This window comes from Dipodomys merriami, unplaced genomic scaffold (genome assembly GCF_024711535.1).
Source record: "Dipodomys merriami isolate MVZ:Mamm:240054 unplaced genomic scaffold, mDipMer1.0.p SCAF_31, whole genome shotgun sequence".
Taxonomy (NCBI): domain Eukaryota; kingdom Metazoa; phylum Chordata; class Mammalia; order Rodentia; family Heteromyidae; genus Dipodomys; species Dipodomys merriami.
The window spans coordinates 18,426,821-18,448,641 of record NW_027204604.1 but is presented as its reverse complement, the minus strand read 5'-3'; the positions used below and the strand labels follow the sequence as shown (position 1 = coordinate 18,448,641).

The following is a 21,821-nucleotide window of genomic DNA, read 5'->3' as shown; positions in this document are numbered from 1 at the left end:
CGACAAAAAAAAAAAAAAAAGGAAATACACACACACACACACACACACACACACACACACACACACACACACACACACACACACACACACACACACACACACACACACACACACACACACACACACACACACACACACACACACACACACACACACACACACACACACACTACAAGGAGGAGGTAACAATACTCAATAGGAACTGTACTCATTACCTTACTCATGTAACTGTGACCTCTCTGTACAATATTTTTTCAATAAAAAATATATACAAAAATATTACAACCTAATTTCCATGGTTTCTATGTAAAAGTTTCATATGTTTTAAATGTAATGTGATATATTTAACAAAGTCATCTACATTAAATTCTCTCAAAATTAGAACATGTACATTGAGTAGAAAGAATATTCTTTTTTAATTTTGTTAATTTCTTCTTTGGGGAATGATGTCAAATATGTGTTGTGTAGTAACACAATTTTAATCTCATTTGATATACTTTTGTTTGGTATTTGTTCTGTCAACTAATCTAATAATATATCTAGTTTAAAATCTTTTGTAGTATTTTAGTATTTCATTGTATTTATTAACTTTAAAAATTATTTTCAGTCTCGCAGTGTTGATAAGCAACATGCCGTAATCAATTATGATACCGCTGCAGATGAACATTTGGTGAAAGATTTAGGCAGCCTGAATGGGGTAAGTTGATTTCTCACAGCTTCCTCTTTCTGATGTACCAGCACAGGGGCCGTAGTTCAGAGACCTGAGTCTGAATTACTGCTCTAGACGCTGAGGCCTCGATTATAACTCCTTTTTCTGTACCCCATTTTTCTTCCACCTATACACAAGAGGTAAAGTTGTGATTGAATGGTGTTGCAATAGAAACAAATCTTACTTAGCTTCCTGTATGTAATTTATTAGTGTGTTTGTTTTTTTTGGGGGTGGGGGAGGTGGCAGTCATGGGGCTTGAACTCTGGGCTTGGGCACTATCCCTCAGCTCTTCAGCTTAAGGTGAGCACTCTACCGCTTGAGCCATAGTATCACTTCTGGTTTTCTAGTAGTTTATTGGAGATAAGAGTCTCATGGAGAGCCTGGGAAGGTGGCTCTGTGGTAGAGTGCTTGCCTTGCATGACTGAGGCCCTGGGTTCGATTCCTCAATACCACATAAGCAAAAAGAAAAAAGCTGCAAGTGGCACTGTGGCTCAAGTGGTAGTGTGCTAGCCTTGAACTGAAGAGCTCAGGGACAACGCCCAGGCCCAGAGTTCAGGCCCCACGACCGGACCCCCCCCAAAAAAAGAGTCTCATGGAGTTTCCTGCCTGGGCTGGCTTTGAACCATGATCCTCAGATCTCAGCCTCCTGAGTAGCTAGGATTACAGGCGTGAGCCACCAGCATGTTTCTTACTTGGTTTACTAGAATTACTTTTTCCCTGTTGCTATTTAAAAATTTCTCTCTTCTTTTATAATTTTAGACCTGCAGGAGATTTTCTCCCAGATGTTTTGACTTACATGTTTGTGAGCTGAAATTTTGTCTGGCTTATTTCCTAGCTCTTTTTAAACTTTAGGGAATATTTCTGTCATAATAGCATGTTAAAAATTGTTTCATGATCTCTGAAAAGTGGCTGGTACATAAAGTCACCCTATGGATGCTTTATATTTAGGAGAGTTGAGCAATCAAATTTTAAATGGGTCTGATGGTCATTTTAGGCCTTTTGAGTAAATGTATTTTTGATTGACTATGAGATAGATTTAAATAAAATTGACTCCAAATTCCTCTTAATTATGTACCTACTTGTTTATCTTCTGCATACAGAAATCAATGAATTAATATGTTTATGCTTTTGTTTTCCTGGGCTTTTCTGTTTTGTAATTATACTGTATTTTGATATACTTAAGAATATAACTTTAAGCCAGCACCAGTGGCTCATGCTTGTGATTACAAGCTACTCCGGAGACTAAGATATAGATGAAGATTATTATGGTTTGAGGCCAGCTGGGGCAGGAAAGTCCTTGAGACTCTTTATCTCCAATTACCCTCTAGAAAACTGGAAGTGGTGCTGTGGCTCAAAGTAGTAGAGCTCTAACCTTGAACGTAAAAGCTTGGGGATAGCACCCAAGCTCTGAGTTCAAGCCCCATGACTGACAAAAACAAAAACACAACAACAACAAAAAACCATAACTTTAAAACACTCTGACATGCTTATTTTAGAAATGAATCTGATTTAGAGTTTATAAGTCCCAGAAGCATTCACATTTCAACCTCTCCAGCTTTTTTTTTTTTTTCTTCTGCTTATGTGGTACTGAGGAATCGAACCCAGGGCCTCATGCATGCAAGGCAAGCACTCTACCACTGAGCCACCCTCCCAGCTCCACATTTCAACCTCTCTATACAGTATGTTGGAAAGTTGTGATTTAAGATTACTTTTGAAACCAGGCACCCGTGGCTCATACCTGTAATCCTAACTACTCAGAAAGCTGAAATCTGAGGATCACAGTTCAAAGTCAGCCCAAGCAGGAAAGTCTATGTAACTTTTAACTCCAATAAACTACTCAGAAAAAGCTGGCAGTGGCACCATGGTTCAAATGGTAGAACACTAGCCTTGAGCAAAAGAAGCTCAGAGACAGCGCTCAGACCCTTGAGTTCAAGCCCTAGAACTGACCAAAAAAAAAAAGATAATTTCTGAATCAGATTGAATTGTGATTTAGAAGTAATTAACTGTTTCTATATGTCTGTGATTGGAATTAAGATTGCCAATTTCAGCCGGGCACTGGTGGCTCACGCCTATAATCCTAGCTATTCAGGAAGCTGAGATCTGAGGATTGAGGTTCAAAGCCAGCTCAGGCAGGAAAATCCATGAGACTCTTATCTCCAATAAACCACCAGAAAACCAGAAGTGGCACTGTGGCTCAAGTGGTAGAGTGCTCACCTTGAGCTGAAGAGCTGAGGGACAGTGCCCAGGCCCAGAGTTCAAGCCAATTTCTTTTGTAGACCTAGGAAGTATTATTATGACATATTACAAGGAGCTAATTGTGCATAGAAATTTGAGAATATGTAGCATAGTCCTTTCATGTACTTTATTATTCAGCACTGGAGGCCCTCTAACCTTCCTCGCCACGGGGAACCTTTCCAAACAAGCTCTCCATGTATTCTGAAATTAAGTAGAATGGAGAAATGGAATTTACAAGGAAGGAAAGTTTCAATTTACCAAAGAAAATCTTTAAATGATCTCCACATTTGCTCTAGTGTTCTTCTAATGAATTCTAGTTTTTACCTCTCAGAATGCAAGCAGAAATAATCATCACCTTTTACCATTTATCTGTGTCCAGAGAATCTTTTAACTTCACATATACTTCAAGTTTTTTCACAAATAATTTATATTGCTTAGGTATGGTAAGCAAGTTTTTATTCTGTACTTTCCTAGTTTTCAAAGGCACTCAATGGACAGTAGTGTTACTTGAAGGCAGCCAACTGCTTACCAGGTAGGATACATTCACCTGTGATGTACTGCCACTTGCTAAGTACTGGCTGGTTCCAAGAGTCAGGTACATCTCTAGTTGGCTATAAATTACTATTTTTGTTTATTTTTGTTCTGATACAGTCAACTAGCTTTTTAAAAATTTTAATAGCTTTTAAACTCATTTAACTCATTTTCAAAGCAAATCATTTTATGTTTTAATATTTTGTTCTTGAAAACTCTATTTTTAGATTTATAAACAAGTAGAAGATGGATAAATCTCATAATTTCATTTCTACATCGTTTTGTATATACATTATTAGTTTTCCTCTTAAGTCACCTTGCAGTAGACAGTCGGTTTTGAGCGTTGGTTGACTTACAAACTTTACCACAGAAATATCAGAACATACTCAGAAAAAAATACTGGAAACATTAATTTTAAAATACAAAATCAGATTCTTACTAGAAAATATTGTATGATTCTTATTGAATATATAACTGGATGAATATACCTTGTTTTCTTTTTGCCCTTAGAAACATTCTATTTTCACTGATTCTTGGGTTAAAGAAAGTTAACATATGATCATTTTTCTCTGAAGGCCTGAAGGCCTCATAATTTTTCTCATGGTATCATTTATCTTTGTATCTTAGTCTATAGAATGGTGCCATCTGTGTCTTGTTATATTTTTTATAAATGAGAAATATTTCTGCCTGTTCTCTTTACTTTATGGACATTAAATCAGAAATTCTGAATTTTCATTAGTGCTCTTTGATAGTTTAGCATAAAAAAAAAAAACCTCACAAAGATAGTAGTGCCAGATGTCTTTTATGTCTTCTTGGAAAGCTCATGTAGTAGTTTAGGCCTTGCAATAAGAAAACTGAAGGATGATAAAATGATGACTTGTTTCACTGTGGCATATTCCCCGAGGTCTGTGCTTGTCTTTATAGTAGCCATGAGCCATGTGGCTGGCTATTGAGTACTTGAAATGTGACTAGTCAAAATTTCAAAGACTTAGTACCAAAATAAAAATAATTCATATATTATTTATTTAGTCAGTCATGGGGCTTGAACTCGTCCTGGGCTCTGTCCCTGAGCTCTTCAGCTCAAGGCTAGCACTCTACTTGAGCCACAGTGCCACTTCTGGTTTTCTGGAGGTTAATTGAGATAAAGAATCTCACAGACTTTCCTGCCCAGGCTGGCTTCAAACTGTGATCCTCAGGTCTCAGCCTCCTGAGAAGCTAGGATTGCAAGCATGAGCCACTGACACCTGGGTATATATATTTTTATATACACATGCAAATAAAAATCTTGATGATTTTTCTTTATTATTTATTGAAATGGCACACTTTTGGAATATACTGGGTTAAATTAAAAGTATTGTATTAAAACTAACTTTATTCCTCATTATCTTCATTTGTTCCCACTAGAAAATTTAAATAGTGTTCATAGTTTATTTTACGGTTTGCAGTATACTGTTGAATAATGACTACTGTATAAGGTGATTCTGCTATTCTTTTGTCTTACTACTTAAGTATTTTAAGTAATTACTATTTAAGTAATTTTTTGCATTGTTAGAAATAACTGAATAAAGATGAAACAATTAAAATGATTATAAATCAGCAGATTTTCAAAACATAGCAAACATTACTTCACTAAAATTCCATAATGTATCTTAGATTCATAAGATTATCCAGAGACGTTATCTAGCAGTTGTAACATAGAAATTTTATTTTTCTTTTTTCGTCAGTCATGGGGCTTGAACTCTGGGCCTGGGTGCTGTCCCTCAGCCCTTCAGCTCAAGGCGAGTGCTTACCACTTGAGCTACAGCACCACTTCTGGTTTTCTAGTGGTTTATTGGAGATAGGAGTCTCACGGTCTTTCCTGCCTGGGCTGGCTTTGAACCACGATCCTCAGATCTCAGCCTCCTGAGTAGCTAGGATTACAGGCTTGAGCCACCAGCACACGGAAGAAATTTTTTTTTTTCTTAAGTGGTTTCTTTTTATTCTTTGGGATAATGTTAAAAATAAAAGTGATGAAATATCAATCCTCACAAATATAGTGTTCCTAAATGCTACAGTTGCAATCAGTAAAGCTTGATATATTAAGAGTTAAATATTTCTCTCTTTACAGTTTGTCAGCTTCAGAGTAGGAGCTTTCTTGGCATCATTTTCAGAATGGTGCTAAGTGCCTATATTCATCTTGGCAGCACCATGTTCTTTGTTTGCTGTCAGTAATACTGAGAAAGGATTGCTATAGAATAATATATCATGCTGTAGGATACATAGTGCATCTGAGGATAGATGCACAAGCTGTGTTGGCCCCCATATGTATATGTATACGATATGTGACACGTATGAGGTTTGAGAATTTGATTGCATGGAATGTGCGAAATTATACATCATATGTAACCTAACATCTTTTCTAATTGCAGACTTTTGTGAATGATGTAAGGATTCCAGAACAGACTTATATCACTTTGAAGCTTGAAGATAAGCTGAGATTTGGATATGATATCCTTATGTGATTTTGTTCATTTATTAAAATGTATTCAAAAATATTTGCTCTGGTATAAATTAACATTTTGAGATAGAAGAATTATTAATATAAATATATTAGAAATTTGTTTATTGGATCCCTTCCCATGTTAAAATAATACATATTCAGAAATATTTTTTAGTTACTATGTCTATTCCTAAAAATAATTATTGAAAAATTGATAGACTCGGCTAGATTTCTTCTCTTACTCTTTGTGTAGTCTTACCAACAGTCTCCCTGCAGTACTGTTGCACATATAATTTGTGTACCAAAGAATGTAACTGGAGAAAGGGCCTGGAGAACATTTCATTTTTGCTCAGCTCAGAATTCTTCTCAGGTAGCTTACAGTGATACACATCAACCTCCTGGAGAGAATGTAAGAATTTCAACCTACTTTTCCTTCCAAGTGTTCCCCTATGTTACCTATTTAATTCAAACTTTCAGCATCATGTGCCTTCTAATAACAATACTCTGGATGTTTAGTGTGTATTTGAATTTCTATTTTTTTAAAGATAGGCCTACTGTTTGTAATCTCAGCTCCTTGGAAGGCAGATCAGAAAGCTTATGGTTCAGTGCAAGCCCAGGTAACAGTTAACAAGAACCCTCAATCAGTAAGCCTGGTGTGGTAATATGGGTCCATATTTGTCCCTCAAGTTATGCGGGAAAGTGAAGGTGGTAGGATAACAGTCTGAGGCTGACTTTAGAAAAAATATGAGACCCTTCCTGAAAAATAAAGCCAAGAAGGCTAGAGTTGTGGCTCAAAACTATAAGGCACCTGCTTAACAACTGCAAGAACCTGACTTCAAATCCCAGTTTCCCCTACCCACCTCCCCCCAAAAAAAATTTTTTTTCAGTCTTAATAGCTAAATAGAGACAGGGTTGTATTATTCTATATAGGGTAGCTTAAACAAGCTCCAGTAGTAGGAAGGAATATAATTGGAGAAGAATCAAAACATTCCTATTTGTACAAGGCAGAAATCTTTGTACAAAGAACTTATTTATATGTGATTAAAATATAGGTGCTCTACATTATGCTGGTTCTGTGGCTTGAACTCAGGGCATGGGTACTGCCCCTGAGTTTGTGTGCTCAGGGCTAACACTCTACAACTTGAGCCACAGATCAACTTCTACCTTTTTGATGGTTAAGTGGCGATAAAAGTCTCACAGACTTTCCTGTCAGTGTAGCCTAGAACTGCAATCCTCAGATCTCAGCTTCCTGAGTAGCTAGGATAAGAGGTATGAGCCATGGACACCCACTTAACTCTTTCTAATTGCTGTGTATTTTTGGATTTCAGTAGTAAAAGAAAATGCATTGAACATTGGCAGTTTGGGTGGATTTTATCACTAATAGAGAAATTTGTAGTGTTCTCTAAAGTAGTGGTGCTCAGTGAATGCACTTAAAGAATACTAACACTTAAAATTTGTGAAATATAAAATTTTTTAGAATTTAAATGTAAACTTAGAAAAAATTTTGTAGCACATCTTATATTTATTCTTGAAAACCCAAATGAATATCTAAATATCAACCCCTTAACTATTTATCAATTGTATATTTAAAATCTTTAAAACCAGTGGTTCATGCCTATAATCCTAGCTACTCAGGAGGTTAAGATCTAAGGATCAATTTCAAGGCAGAAAAATCCAAGATACACATCTCCAGAGCTGGAGGCATGGCGCAAGTGGTACAGCACCAACTATAATCGAAAAAGCTCAGCAAGAGCTCAAGGCCCTGAGTTCAAGCCCCACTCCCAGCACACACATACACATGTATGTATGTTTTACGTATGCATTTAGCATGTAGAAATGTAACAATATGTTCCCTCCCTTGTATAGCAGATAAAAGGCAATACAAAAGAATATACATTAAAGAATGTTAGTATGTAAGTCTTCATTTTCAACCAGAATAAGTTTTATCAGACAATCAAATGCAAATATATTTTGTATTTCTATACCTCCTTAATTTTTATATATTTTAAAATATATGAGAATATTAAAACAGATTTAAATAAAACTGGAAAGAAATTAATTTAGAATACAAATTCAAGAAGAATCTATAAAATGGGTACTGTACTATACACCTGTCTCTAATCCTAGTCTCAGGAGGATTACTTGAGCCCTGAAGATAGAAGCTAAGGATGTCTCAGAAAAAAAGGACAAGAAATTTAAGAAATAATTTATACTTTATAATTTATATATGTATTGCACAGTAATACAGTAAACTAGCAGATTTTTCCTAATACAATAACTCATACTATGTCTATGTCTTATCTAAAATTGTCTTAAGGCAAATGTTTCATACCAGACAACTTTCTCAGGGTTGTACAGTGAGTGTTGAGCCTCTACCACTTTCAATCACAGCTCCACTTCTGGTTTTCTGGTAGTTAGAGATAAAGAGTCTCAGGGACTTTTTTGCCTAGGCTAGCTTCAAACCTCAGTCCTCAGATCTCAGCTCCCTGAGTAGCTAGGGTTATAGGCATGAGCTACTAGCAACAGCAGCATTCTACTTTTTAAATTGCGTTCTGGTGTCTCTGTTTCCTTTTTTTTTTTTTTTTTTTTAGTTAGTAATTGGCATCATTCAGATGAGACCTCCTTTTGTTATACATGTGTTCAGTGCTATAGAATTCCTCCTAAATGCTGTTTTTCTGTTCTGTATGCTTTCTAATTAACCTTTTGATTTCTTCTTTGAGTTATATAAGTTCATTCCAAATATTTGAAAAGTTTTGCAGAGATCTGTTATTGATTTTTAATTCTCTTTTCGTCAGTGAACAGAACTTTACTAAGTTGTATATTCAAAAATCTATCTCAAATCCTTTTGAATTTATTGCTGTTTTTCCATAGCACAGAATTTGGTCTAGATAAATGCTATGTGAAAAGGATGTACATTCTGTTTGAGAGCAAACACTCCATAAATGTTCATTGGGCCTAGGTATTATTTTTAATAATAAATGTTTAAGCTTTTTGTAATTTATTGACATGAGTAATTGTGCTTAGTTTATCAAATTTTTATTGATTAGCAAATTAAAAATAACTCTTTAACAACTTAGAGCAGCACCATAAGCTTTGAAGGAAGCCTGGGCTTGGGTATTCTCCAAATCCTGTAGGTATGTGAAGTTCACAGATAAATTGATGACATACATAAGAACTCTTGAGGTAGTCTTATGTCCACATTCAAGCAACTTTTTGGAGTTAAAGTATTTGAACTAAGAGGCATGGGCCCTCTCAGTTCTTCTCTGACCTAAAACCCATCTAAATCTCAGGACAGCCCAGACTAGCCCTAAATAATAACCTTCACATATTACCAAGAGGTAAACCTGAAGCTCAGGAAGTCTTACAAAATACTAGAATTACTTACGTTTCCTATCGAGAGCAAATCACTACAATTTCTTAATGCTATTATTTCCATTAAAAAGGTAGAAATGCTGTGAATATTTTCCAGCCAATTTAAGAGTCTTGGGGGTAAAATATTGCTAATAGTTACTTATTTTTTATTATGAGGTGTGTATTCTATAGATACCAGCAGATATAGGACAGTGTATGTACTTAGCAGAAAAGGAAAGTTTTAGTATTTCAAAGCTATTAGGACCGATATGAAGTGATAGGAAAGCCCTGGGCTGGATTCTGTAACTAGATTCTTGTATTAACTTCTCTCTCTCCTGTACCCAAATCTTTATCTAAAGTAAAACAAGAACAAAAGGTAATGGATTTGATTAGACATTCTCCAAAGTTCATCACAATTCTAAACAGTTGTGTTAGTAAGTTTACTGCTTCTATTATGTTTTGGAAGTTGCCTTTATCCCCAATTAGTCATGCTAATTAATTTTCTACCCTAGAAGCGATAGATGAGTGTTATAAATTAATACAGAAGAATAGATTGTAGTGCATGGTTTAAAGGTCCTTTCTTTACAGGTGAGGTAATGAGGGGGAATAAGATCATTAGTAAATCTTTTAAATGTACAGAGGCATTATTCTTGGGGCATGATAATGAAGGCATTCATATCTAGTACTGTGTTCTAATCTGTATGGAATCTGTTGTTGATAATGTAATGTGACCCTGGTTTACAGTACATGGTTGAAAGGAGTAGTGGTTGTCATAAGACTTTAGTTATAGCATTTCTTTTGCACTTGTAAAATGAACTTTATTTTTATCCAAATGCATGAAAATCTAAGTAATTAAATTTCTTCAGGATTTGCTGTTGAGTAATCACGTAAGGCAGACATATTTTCATCAATAAAACTTGATTCTCAGTGCTTTTTCTTCATCATAAACAGGTCATTTTACAAAAATTAAAATGTGTTTGAGCTCTCATTAATTCCTTATTTGTTTTTTAAAAGCCAATATTACCTAAAGTTTAGAAATACTTGCTCTAGGGATTTTTATCGTACTTAAGATGAAATTTTTATATTTGTAAGTATGTTCAACATTTTATATTCATATTTAAATTAGGTTGAAGCTGGTTACCAAGATTTCAGAGTTCTATTCTTCCTTAGCCCCGTTTACATACAAATCTTTTCACTGTAGTTCGAGGAGAGCTGAGGGTCCCTGAGGAAGCTCTTAAGGTAAAACTCACCCTTCTTTCATGGACAAAGCATTTGCGGGCTTGGTTTCATTCACGATGTATCACTTCAATTTTTAAATGTTTCCTAGCATGAGAAGTTTACTATTCAGCTTCAGTTGTCTCAGAAATCTTCAGAATCAGAATTGTCAAAATCTGCAAGTGCCAAAAGTGTGGATGCAAAGGTTGCAGATGCTGCTTCAGAAGTGCCACACAAAGCCACAGAGGCCTTGAAGGCTGAGGAGAAATCCACAGGTAAGCCCATTTCCCAAAACCACCTTACTATACTTGACTTGGAAGAAATTGCATTAGTTCTCAAAAAAAAAAAACATATTGCTGTGTACATATAAAAATGTACACATATAAAAATGTACACATATAAAAATGATGATTTCATAGTGTATTTATTTTTGTCATGGGGCTTGAACTCTGGGCCTGGGTGGTGTTCCTCAGCTCTTCCCTCAAGGCTAGCACTCTTCTACTAGAGACACAGCACCGCTTCTGGTTTTCTGAGTGGTTTATTGGAGATAAGAGTCTCATGGGCTTTCCTGCCCGCTGTCTTTGAACATTGATCCTCAGATCTCAGCCTAGGATTACAGGAGTGAGCCACCAGTACCCTGCTTCCACAGTGTATCTTAATGCAGCTGATGATTTCATTATTAAGCATTATAAAGCACAGCCAGGTATGGTAGCTCATGCCTGTAATCCCAGGAAGTGTAGAGATAAGTAGAATGGTGGTTTAAGGTAAGCACAGACAAAAAGTGAGCAAGACTCCATCTCAATCAACAAGTTAGGCATTGTGGTTCATCCAAGATACCTAAGAGACATGAGTATAGTCTGAGACCAGCCTCTAGGATAGAAGTTCAAAACTCTATCCAAAAAAGTTAAACATGGGGGGCTGGAAAGGTGGCTCAGTGGTAGAGTGCATGCATGAGGCCCTGGGTTCGATTCCTCAGCACCACATAAGCAGAAAAAGCCGGAAGTGGTGCTGTGGCTTAAGAGGTAGAGCGCTAGCCTTCAGCTGAAGAGCTGAGGGAGAGTGCCCAGGCCCTAGAGTGAAAGCCCCACAACCGACAAAAAAAATAAAAAACTAAACATAGCCAGGCACCTGTGGCTCACACCTGTAATCCTAGCTACTCAGAAGGCTGAGATCTGAGGATCGCAGTTCAGAGCCAGCTCAGGTAGGAAAGGCCATGAGACTCTTATCTCAAATAAGCCACCAGAAAACCGGAAGTAGTGGTGTGGCTCAGAGTGGTAGAGTGCTAACCTTGAGCTGAAGAGGTGAGGGACAGCGCCCAGGCCCAGAGTTAAAGCCCCACAACTGACAAAAAAAAAAAAAAAAATGGAGAAAAGGTCTAAGGGGCATGGGTCAAGCGACTGATTTCAAACCTCATAACCCAAAATCAAAGTTAGAAAACATAATTGTTGCAATTGTATGTAGTTACACTTAATATTCTTATTTAGGAGAAATAATTTTAAATATTAGAAGGAAATCAGTGTATTCTGTTTGCATTTTTCATAATTTTCATAATCATTGAAATTAAAAGGAACTTTTTTTTCATGGTATATCACAATCTTTTCAATGTGTTGAATTTGGTTTGCAAGTATTTTGTTGAGAATTTTTGCATCTGGGTTTTTCAAAGAAATTGCTCTGTAATTTTCCTGTTTTGTCATGTAAGAGAAAGTTTTAAATCTGATGATTTTTGCATCATCAAAATGTTATCAGATTAATTACAGTTGCAGGAGCTATAAAAAAAGTATTAAAAGCTAGTGTAAATTCACACTTTATAAATTTTAGAAAATAATATATTTTAGTTTCACCTTTAGCATTTACCACTAATGACAATTCTGATGACTGGTTTCATTCTTTCCTAGCTATTTGCCTAGTTTTAACACTGCTGAAGACACTTCTGTCTATACTTGCAAGTTGAATGGGCTTATAAATGGCTCAGTTACGTACTTTATATGCTAAAGAACTCTTAACCATATAAATAACAAAAATCTTTTGAGTTTTCGTTCAATGTAGAGAACTTTTAATCAACTGAACAATTTGTAGTCTTATGTAAAAAAGTATGTTGTTGTTTCATCTACTTTAGACAGATTTTTTTTTTCACCTTCCAGATGTTTCTGCTGTGCCCCGTGGCACTCCATTATATGGACAGCCATCTTGGTGGGGTGATGATGAAGTGGATGAAAAGAGAGCTTTCAAGTCGAGTGGCAAGTCTGAAGAGAAAAGTCATGAAACCGGACCATCAGGTAAAAAGATCTCAATGGTTGTCATTCAGTGAATATTTTAGGAAGTGTTATAGTCTCACCAAAAATCTGTCTACCTCTGAAAGAGGTGATCTACTCTGTTACTTGATTTTAAAACTTAATGAATGTTTTAATTGCTTGTTATTTTAATAGAAATTTCTTTCTTATGAAGTCTTTTCAATATCTTCGTATGGTGCTTTCATTTAAAGTTTTTTCCAGTGTATGAAATCATTAAAACTTACAGATTAATTACACAGCTGGATATTTTTATGTTGAATAAAACCTGGATAAAATGAATTTGACAAAAATAGGTACAAATGGGGCTGGGAAGATGGCTCAGTGGTAGAGCACTTGCCTTGCATGCATGAGGCCCTGGGTTCGATTCCTCAGCACCATATAAGCAGAAAAGCCGAAAGTGGCGCTGTGACTCAAGTGGTAGAGCGCTATCCTTGAGTGAAGAGCTTAGGGACAGCGCCCAGGCCCAGAGTTAGGCCCCATGACCGGACCCAAAAAAAAAAAAAAAAAAAAGGTACAAATGACTTCTGTGTTTTCCAGAAGCACATACTCAATGTAACGTAAATTATTTCTACTATGTACAAAAATGTGATATGTAATGACAACTTCTTTAAAACCTGAGTGTCTTAAGTTTGTTGGAGTATGGTAGCAACATGATTACTGAGCTTGGCAGCCAGAGTGAATAATGTTCTGGGTCAGATTAATGTTAAGATGAGTAAACTGGGAATCTGTTAGTGGAGTGATTAAATATTCAAAAACCGGAATATCAGTTTTCCAGAAAATATTGTGGAAATAACAATTGTCTGCCATGTAAGGATATTAAAAAGACATCAAACTACATGCTGGGCCTTCTTGGCCCTCAGCCTCACTCAGGAGGCTGAGATTTGAGGATCGTATTTTGTAGTTTGAAGTCAGCTCAGGCAGAAAAAACTATGATACTCTTTTCTCTAATTAACCACCTAAAATCTGGGAGTGGAGTTGTAATTCAAAGTGGTAGTGTGCTATCCTTGTTTAAAAGAATTCAGAGACAGTGCCCAGGCCCAACAATCAAAAGAGAAGAGAGAAAAAGACATCAAACTGGAATGATAAAGCAGCAGTACAGTAAAGAGGCAAAACCATCACTTAGCTTATACTTGAGTGATACTTAGTTTATGTAGACACTCTTCTAAGTGACATCTGTATATTTGATCCTCATAGCACTACCAAAAAATAGTAATGTTATTTGTGTCCTTTTTATAGATTAAAAAAAACTAAAGCACAGTAATGTTCATTTACTTACCAAAGTCACCCAACTAGCAAACAGTGGAGCTGGGATTTGAACTCAGGTTCAAAGCTCCAGATCCAATCTCTTAACAAGCAGTTAAAATTTCAGTGACATATTACTCTCATAAACACATAAACTCACATACATACAATCATGTGCATAAAATTAATTAATTCAAAAGGATACAATTCAGAAGGTGCAAAAACTTTAGACTCCAAAAACGGATGTTGAAAATTGATCCTTTTTATCTCAGCATAATATAGTAATTTTCAAATTGTGTAGTATTTAACAGTATTTTCTAAATTTTTAAATGCTTGGCAGTTTGTTGCACTGTACATTGTCATTTCTTCCAGATGATCAAAAGCTCTCTTAAAACTAATTGTCAGCCGGGTGCTGGTGGCTCAGACCTGTAATCCTAGCTACTCAGGAGGCTGAGATCCCAGGCTTGCGGTTCAAAGCCAGCCTGAGCAGGAAAGTCCTTGAAACTCTTATCTCCAATAAGCCACCAGAAAAGTGAAAGTGGCACTGTGGCTCAAATTGTAGAGCACTTGCCTTAAGCTGAAGAGCTGAGGGACAGCGCCCAAGCCTAGAGTTCAAGCCCAACGACCAACAAAAAAAGAAAAAAGAAAATAAACTTGTAAATGTCTTGAGTATTAAGGAATTAACTGATTTGTCTTGGGTTAAAAAGCTTTAAAGTGGTCAAATTCAGCTGACTAACGGTTGTTGAATGTGTCTTATTTGCTTATATTGATCTGATCATGTAAATATATCATTTGCAATTTTTTAAAAATTAAGAATGGAGGAGAAAGTTTATTGACTTGAAATAATTTCTGAAGTCAGCAGATATTATAGAGTAGGATTTTAAATGTTTACCTTTGATCATTTTGTAATTACAGTATTTTTTAAGAATTTAAGTGCTTTACATGAAATATAAATTATTGCTTTAAAAACATACTACAGCCAGGTGCTGGCGGCTCACGCCTGTAATCCTAGCTACTCAGGAGGCTAAGATCTGAGGATCACTGTTCAAAGCCAGCCTGGGCAGGAAAGTCCATGAGACTCTTATTTCCACTTACAACCAGAAAATGGGAAGTGGAGCTATAGCTCAAGTGGTAGCGTGCTAGCTTTGAGCTGAAGAGCTGAGGGACAGCAGCCAGGCCCAGAGTTCAAGCCCCACAACTGACCAAAACAAAACAACAAAACAAAACAAAAAAAACCTTCAAGGATACTCTCAATAAAAACAAGAAATGAGTTTTTGGTTGGAGGTGTGAAGTAATAAACAATTGTTCAGCATGTAGGAGACCCTGGTTTTGATTTCACCCCTCAGGAAAAATAAGGTGATTTCTTCCTTGGTTATTGATATTTTTAGAATTTAAAAACTGTATTTACTATGTCACTATAAAAAGGTGAACAGTCTAAAAACAGTAATAGAGTGTTTATTACAAAATCATTTTTGTCACCTTTGTGGGTCTACATCTATAATGTCCTAAAAAATATATAACCATATAACCTAAAAATATTAAAAGCACTTCATTAGAGCAATGAAGTCCAAAAATTATGTTTGTATTTTGAATCCTACTACAGAAAATGTACCCTCAGCTTATGTTGCTGCAGTTTTTCTTCTACTTTCTGATTCTCAGCATTCATTTAGGTTACAATTAAGGACTTTAAATGTCAAGTATGTTTTGTAAAGGCACATAATTGAACATAGCATATTTCCTTTACATTAATTTTGAACAAACAAAACTAAATTTATAAACATTCAGTTTGTACTTCCCTTTTTGCCAAAAGGAGCATAACAGTAATTAAAGGTATTCAACAAGGCTAGTATGGTGACTTAAGCAGAGTACGTCATAATAATCAGTTTTTGTTGCCTTGAATTGGTTTAGCATTTTATTTTAGCACAGAACAATAGCCATTTACAGTGGATAATGTGTATTACAAGTACTCCTGGAAAGTCACACAGTCATGAAATACCTGTGAATATGAAGAACATAAACAGATTATCACCAACTGATCTCCTTTGAATAAAATGTACACAGTTAATTCTGGCATAACCAGATACCAAGTAATTTTTAATCTAAATAATTAAGATTAGTAATAAAATATTCATATAAGCAAATAGTATATGATATTTACTTTGGCATAAACAAAATTTGTGTTGAAATGATTGGTAAATTCAGAAATCACAGAATATGTTCTCAGTGTTCTAAGAAAGGGTTCTATATAGTAGGTAATAATTTTTATAGTAGACACTTATATAGGACCACATTTCTAGTACTTTTTTGAGGGGGGACTAGGAAAAGGAATCTCTCCACACAGTGAATATTCTACACTAATTGAATTGAATTAATTAATTTTACTTTTATAGCAGTTTTTTAAATAGTTGAAACCATTTCCTTTCTGTTAAATATACTACACATATCACTAGCTTCTTAAGCAAAGGAAATAGGTAGAGTGCAATTTAAACTTTTCTTTATGATTCAGAATCCTTGTTATGAAAATGATACTTTACAGTGATGTTCTCAAGAGCCTTTAGTAAGTAAGACCGCTGTATATACAAGATGGCGCTGAAGCTCAGTGAGTTTTAAGCTTTTGAAAGATTTTTTTTCTGTCTTAACCTCTATATCCAAATTTAATCTTTTCATTTTCAAGAGTAAACAAAACAGTACATTTTGAAGATAATAATTTTCATATTAAATTTTTTACATCTGAGATAGTCTTGTGTTTAGTTTTTTTTTGTTAGTGGTAGTTCTAGGGTTTGAACTCAGACTAGGGCAAACAAACACTCACCTATTGAGTAAATTTTGAAAATAATAACTATATTGAAATTGTTGTCCCGAAATATTCTTGGCCTTCTGTTTACATTTTTTTCTTTTTTTCTTGATGATGGTTCTAATGTATGAATTCAGGGCTAGGCAAGCACTCTACCACTTGAGTCATGCATTTCGCCCTTTTTGCTTTTGGCTATTTTTCAGATAGGGTCTTACTTTTGCCTAAGGCTAGCCTCTTAGATTCGTAATCCTCTTATTCTTGCTTCGTATAATCTTCCATGCAAATCAGGTGACTGTCTTGTGCTGCCATATTGGTTAGGATAGGGATCTTACAAATTTTTTATTAATGGCTGGCCTCAAACCACCATCCTCTGATCTCTGGGATTATAAGTAATTGGGATTATAGGCAAGATCTACCTTGCCAGACTAGATTTTTTTATTGACAATATATGTTCATGTTTTTATTATTACTATTATTATTATTATAGGAACAGAGCTTAATGCCTTCTATACTTACCCCACATTTGATTACAGGGATGTTAATTCTGTTCTTTTATAGCCTAACCAGACAATTTTATGATTGTCTCATATTCAGAGTGCTATCAAGAAATCAATTATTGCAACTGATGAATCTCACCAAAAGATTGAATATTTGAAGCTACTTCAGAAGAAAAATGCTTTACTTAATGAAAAAATAATTGGAAAAAGTTTTTCTCTATTGCCTTTTCTTCCTAATAAATTATTTGTAACTGATTTTTCTACCAATCTGTTTGAATACAGAGTGGATTTTTGAGGGAAAAATACATTATTTAAATTGATTCTCAATAATAGATCTTCATAATAATAGATACAGTTCTTTTACTCTTTGTTGTTGTTGGTACTGGTGGTAGTGGTCATGGGGCTTGAACTCACGGCCTATGCACTATCCCTGAGTTTTTTTGCTCAAGGCTCTAGCACTCTACCACTTTGAGCCACAGCTCAACTTCCAGTATTTGAGTGGTTAATTGGAAATAAAGAGTCTCACAGGGACTTTTCTGCCCAGGCTGGCTTTAACTGTAGTCCTCAGATCTCAGCCACCTCAGTAGGTAGGGTAATAGGCATGAGCCATCAGTGCCTGGCTCTTGTTTCATTTTAATTTTTTCTTGTGCATTTGCCTTACCCAATAACACACAATATAAGACATTTTAGTTATTTCATTTACATGCTTTATGTATCTTACTTGAAAAAGTATCTGTTTTCATGCCTTTCTGCTTAGAGGCAGCACAAAAATTTAACATTTCATAGTTGCTTGCTCCTCTTTCCAGCTGTTACTTATCTGAGATTTACAGTTCATCTTTCCTCCGAAGATTTTTTTTTTTTTGGTCTCTTGTGCACATTGTGCTATATACAAATGTAAGATAATTTTCTTTCAGAATTACTGACTGGCAACTGAGTTGTCTAATTTTACATTATTACTTTCAAACTGTTGCTTGGACTGTTTTGCTACAAACAAACCAAATAGTTTACCTGATCATTCTTTGGTCTTTATAAAATGTAAGAAGTAATATTATTTTTGACATCCTAAACATAATATCATTAGTGTATGGTAAAGAATGGTAAGTGTGATGATTACTTCCAAAACACAACTTACCCTTTTACTTCATGCTTGCATCCTCATTTGAATACCTGTTCTCCATTGGGGCGCTAATTTGTTCATAAATATTTCAATATCTCATCCTGCTAACTTGATGAAAAAATTTCATGCTTTTTCTATCCATCCTGCGATATTTATATTGGACCTGTATCTCCATCTCCATTTGATTTCAAATCTTTTGCACCTTGATGATTTCTAGATCAAGTTGGGAAAATGATGGATCTATCTGTGCAAGGTCCATCTCTTGATTATCCCTTGCTGTCCTTGGCCATTGCTGCTGCTTATCTTGCATGTTCATAATCCACATTCTTTCTTCTCTGTTACTTTTATTTTTCTGATGATACCTGAGTTTGAACTTAGGGCCAAGTGCTCTACCACTTTCTTTTCTATGTTAAAAATGACACTGTTCATCGAGGCTATAATCAGCCTTCTGATTCTCTGAGAGAAATGCAAATGGTCATTACCAATGTCCCTCAAATACTAGAAGTCCCCAAATATTTTGAATTCTCTCTTATTTTTCTCATTAGGATGCAGCGTAAATGCCAAGCAAGTTGAGGAGCAGTCTGCAGCTGCAAATGAAGAAGCACTTTTTCCTTTCTGTAGGGAACCAAGTTACTTTGAAATCCCTACAAAAGAATTCCAGCAGCCATCACAAATTACAGAGAGCACTATTCATGAGATCCCAACAAAAGACACACCAAGTTCCCATACAACAGGTGCAGGGCATGCTTCATTTACCATTGAATTTGATGACAGTACCCCAGGAAAGGTAACTATTAGAGACCATGTGACAAAATTTACTTCTGATCAGCGCCACAAGTCGAAGAAGTCTTCTCCTGGGACTCAAGACTTGCCGGGAATTCAAACTGGAATGATGGCACCAGAAAACAAAGTAGCTGACTGGCTAGCACAAAACAACCCTCCTCAAATGGTATGGGAAAGAACAGAAGAGGATTCTAAAAGTATTAAAAGTGATGTTCCAGTATACTTGAAAAGGTTGAAAGGTAAAGTGAATTGATCATTTCAGAACTTCGTATTGTCTAATAAAAAAAACCAAAAACTTTGACCTTCATAATTATCAAGTCATTAGATATTTGAATCATAGTTGCTTTTTCAAAGTTTACATTTAATTTTAAAGCTCAGAAGCAAGTTATGTTGCCCATATCCAACTTATTCATTCAAAAATAGTATTTCTTCATTTTCTTGCCAAAACCAAATTGGTTTTGTGAATTTTGATTTGTCATTAAATTATATTTCCTATGGAAATATAAAACTTAGCTCACCAGTGGAATTCCCTAGAAGATAATTACCATCATTTTCTTGATTTAAGGAAAAGATACATACAATTCTATTCTCTATGTACTGCTTCTAGGAAAATATTAATATCTAGATTTAAAAAAAAATTTTAAGCTGTTGTTGGTGACCCAAAAGTTCCACTTTTATAATATAGTTACACCATTGATTATGTCAAACTATTTCTCAATAGTTACTCATAAAACATAACTTTTTATTGAGAAATATGGGGTATATCAATCTAAATTTTTCTTCATATTAAGACTGAGAATCACAGGTTAATGTTCATTTGTGAAATTATTATATATTCCTTAATAGTATAATGCTTGGCCAAAATACTTTAAAAAATCTTTGCCAGATGCTGGTGGCTCATGTCTGTAATCCTCACTATTCAGTAGGCTGAGATCTGAGGATCACCATTCAAAGGCAGCCTGAGCAGGAAAGTTCATGTTTCATGAACCTCTCATCTCCAATTAACTACCAAAAGTCTGGAAGTAGAGCTGTAGTAGCTGTAGAGTGGTAGGATGTTAGCCTTGAGCAAAACAAGCTGAGAAACAATGCATAGTACTGAGCTCAAGGCCAAGGATGAGCACAGAACTTTGTACTGTGATGGTATCAAATGATACATTTTTTCCCATTAGTTTTGTTAGTTGAATTTTTTTATAGAATTATTAAACACAGATATATGTTACTCTGTATATTTAATAAGCTACTCATAAATGATTTTGGACAAATTGTGACTGTATGTTAATCTGATTGTTCTATGCCTTCATTAAAAGTTAATGAGTTTTTTTTTAAACATATTCTTTTAAGTTAAGAACTATACTTTATAACTTAACACGTTATCTGGGACTTGAGCATGTGATAGGTACTGAGCAATTTGAACAAACAATGAATGACTTCACTGTTAATGAGAGGATTTACACTGACAACACATTCCTTATATCCTAGGATTTTGTTCAAGTAATGAAGAAATGAAAACCTTATATTTATTTCTCATTTGTTCCTAAGACATTTTTAGGATAGTAAGATGATGTAATTTGCTAATTCTTTATTGGCACCTATTAGAATATTTCCTTTTTTTTTAATTGTGAAAAAACTTTACACAGGGGTTACAATTACATGGGCAAAATAATCAGTACATTTCTTATCAAGCATTGTAGCCTCCTCCTTTGTTTACCCTTCCCATCCCTTCCCATTCTCCCCCTTTCCCCCCTAGAATATTTCCTTATAGTCATCAACAATTAAGTGGTATGTGTACTTTTCACACTTGATTATGGTTTTTTGTTTTACTTTTGGACTAGATAATATAGATATATAGTTGCAAACAATTAAAGCTGACAACTAAAAGCTATACATATCATAATGTGCTGATGATAAGTGGTAGTATGAAGGGAAAATTTAGAAAATCTTTTTTAAAACCACACTTAACCACATAAGAAATCATCTATTATTATTATTATTATTATTATTATTATTATTATTATTTCTAGCTGTGTGCCAGTGGCTCACAACCATAATCCTAGCTACTCAAGATGCTGTGTTCTGAGGATCATGGTTCGAATCCAGCCCAGGCAGAAAAGTCTGTGAGACTCTTATTTCTAGTAAACTACTTAGAAAAAGCCCAAAGTGGAGCTGTAGCTCAAGTGATAGAGTGCTAGCCTTAGAGTGCTAGCCTTGAGCACAGAGAGGCTCAGGAACAGTGCCCAGGCCCTGAGTTCAAGCACCAGGACTGCAAAAATAAAAAAGAGCATACCATTTTCTAAAAACCTGCTTAAATCCTTTTTAGTCGTCATAATAGTTTTTCTGTATTTGCTGCTGTTTTTAAGCTATCATTCTCTGCTCTTGAAAAAGAGCCCATTTGTGACAAATAGACATTGATGTCCACATGCACACTGTATCACTACATTAACCATAGTTATTTACTTACCAAGTTATAAAACAATCTTTTCTTAATGGTTAGCATGTCAAGAGATATAACTCAGAGTCCGAATAAATACAGTTAGCAAGTAATAACCATTTTACCAAGATTAGACTCCACCTGTTTAC

The 21,821-nt window shown here is 35.2% G+C and overlaps 1 protein-coding gene across 7 annotated transcripts in view; it reads left to right on the top strand.

The window, feature by feature from the left end:
- The window catches only part of Cep170 (centrosomal protein 170), a 92,598-nt gene that overhangs the window by 25,402 nt on the left and 45,375 nt on the right, over window positions 1–21,821 (top strand). For all 7 annotated transcript variants that reach the window (XM_070041916.1, XM_070041915.1, XM_070041914.1 and 4 more), the window contains exons 3-8: window positions 608–697; window positions 5,884–5,965; window positions 10,489–10,544; window positions 10,633–10,795; window positions 12,662–12,796; window positions 19,007–19,483. In XM_070041916.1, the coding sequence (XP_069898017.1) occupies window positions 608–697; window positions 5,884–5,965; window positions 10,489–10,544; window positions 10,633–10,795; window positions 12,662–12,796; window positions 19,007–19,483 (1,003 nt within the window). The remainder of the gene's footprint in view (window positions 1–607; window positions 698–5,883; window positions 5,966–10,488; window positions 10,545–10,632; window positions 10,796–12,661; window positions 12,797–19,006; window positions 19,484–21,821) is intronic.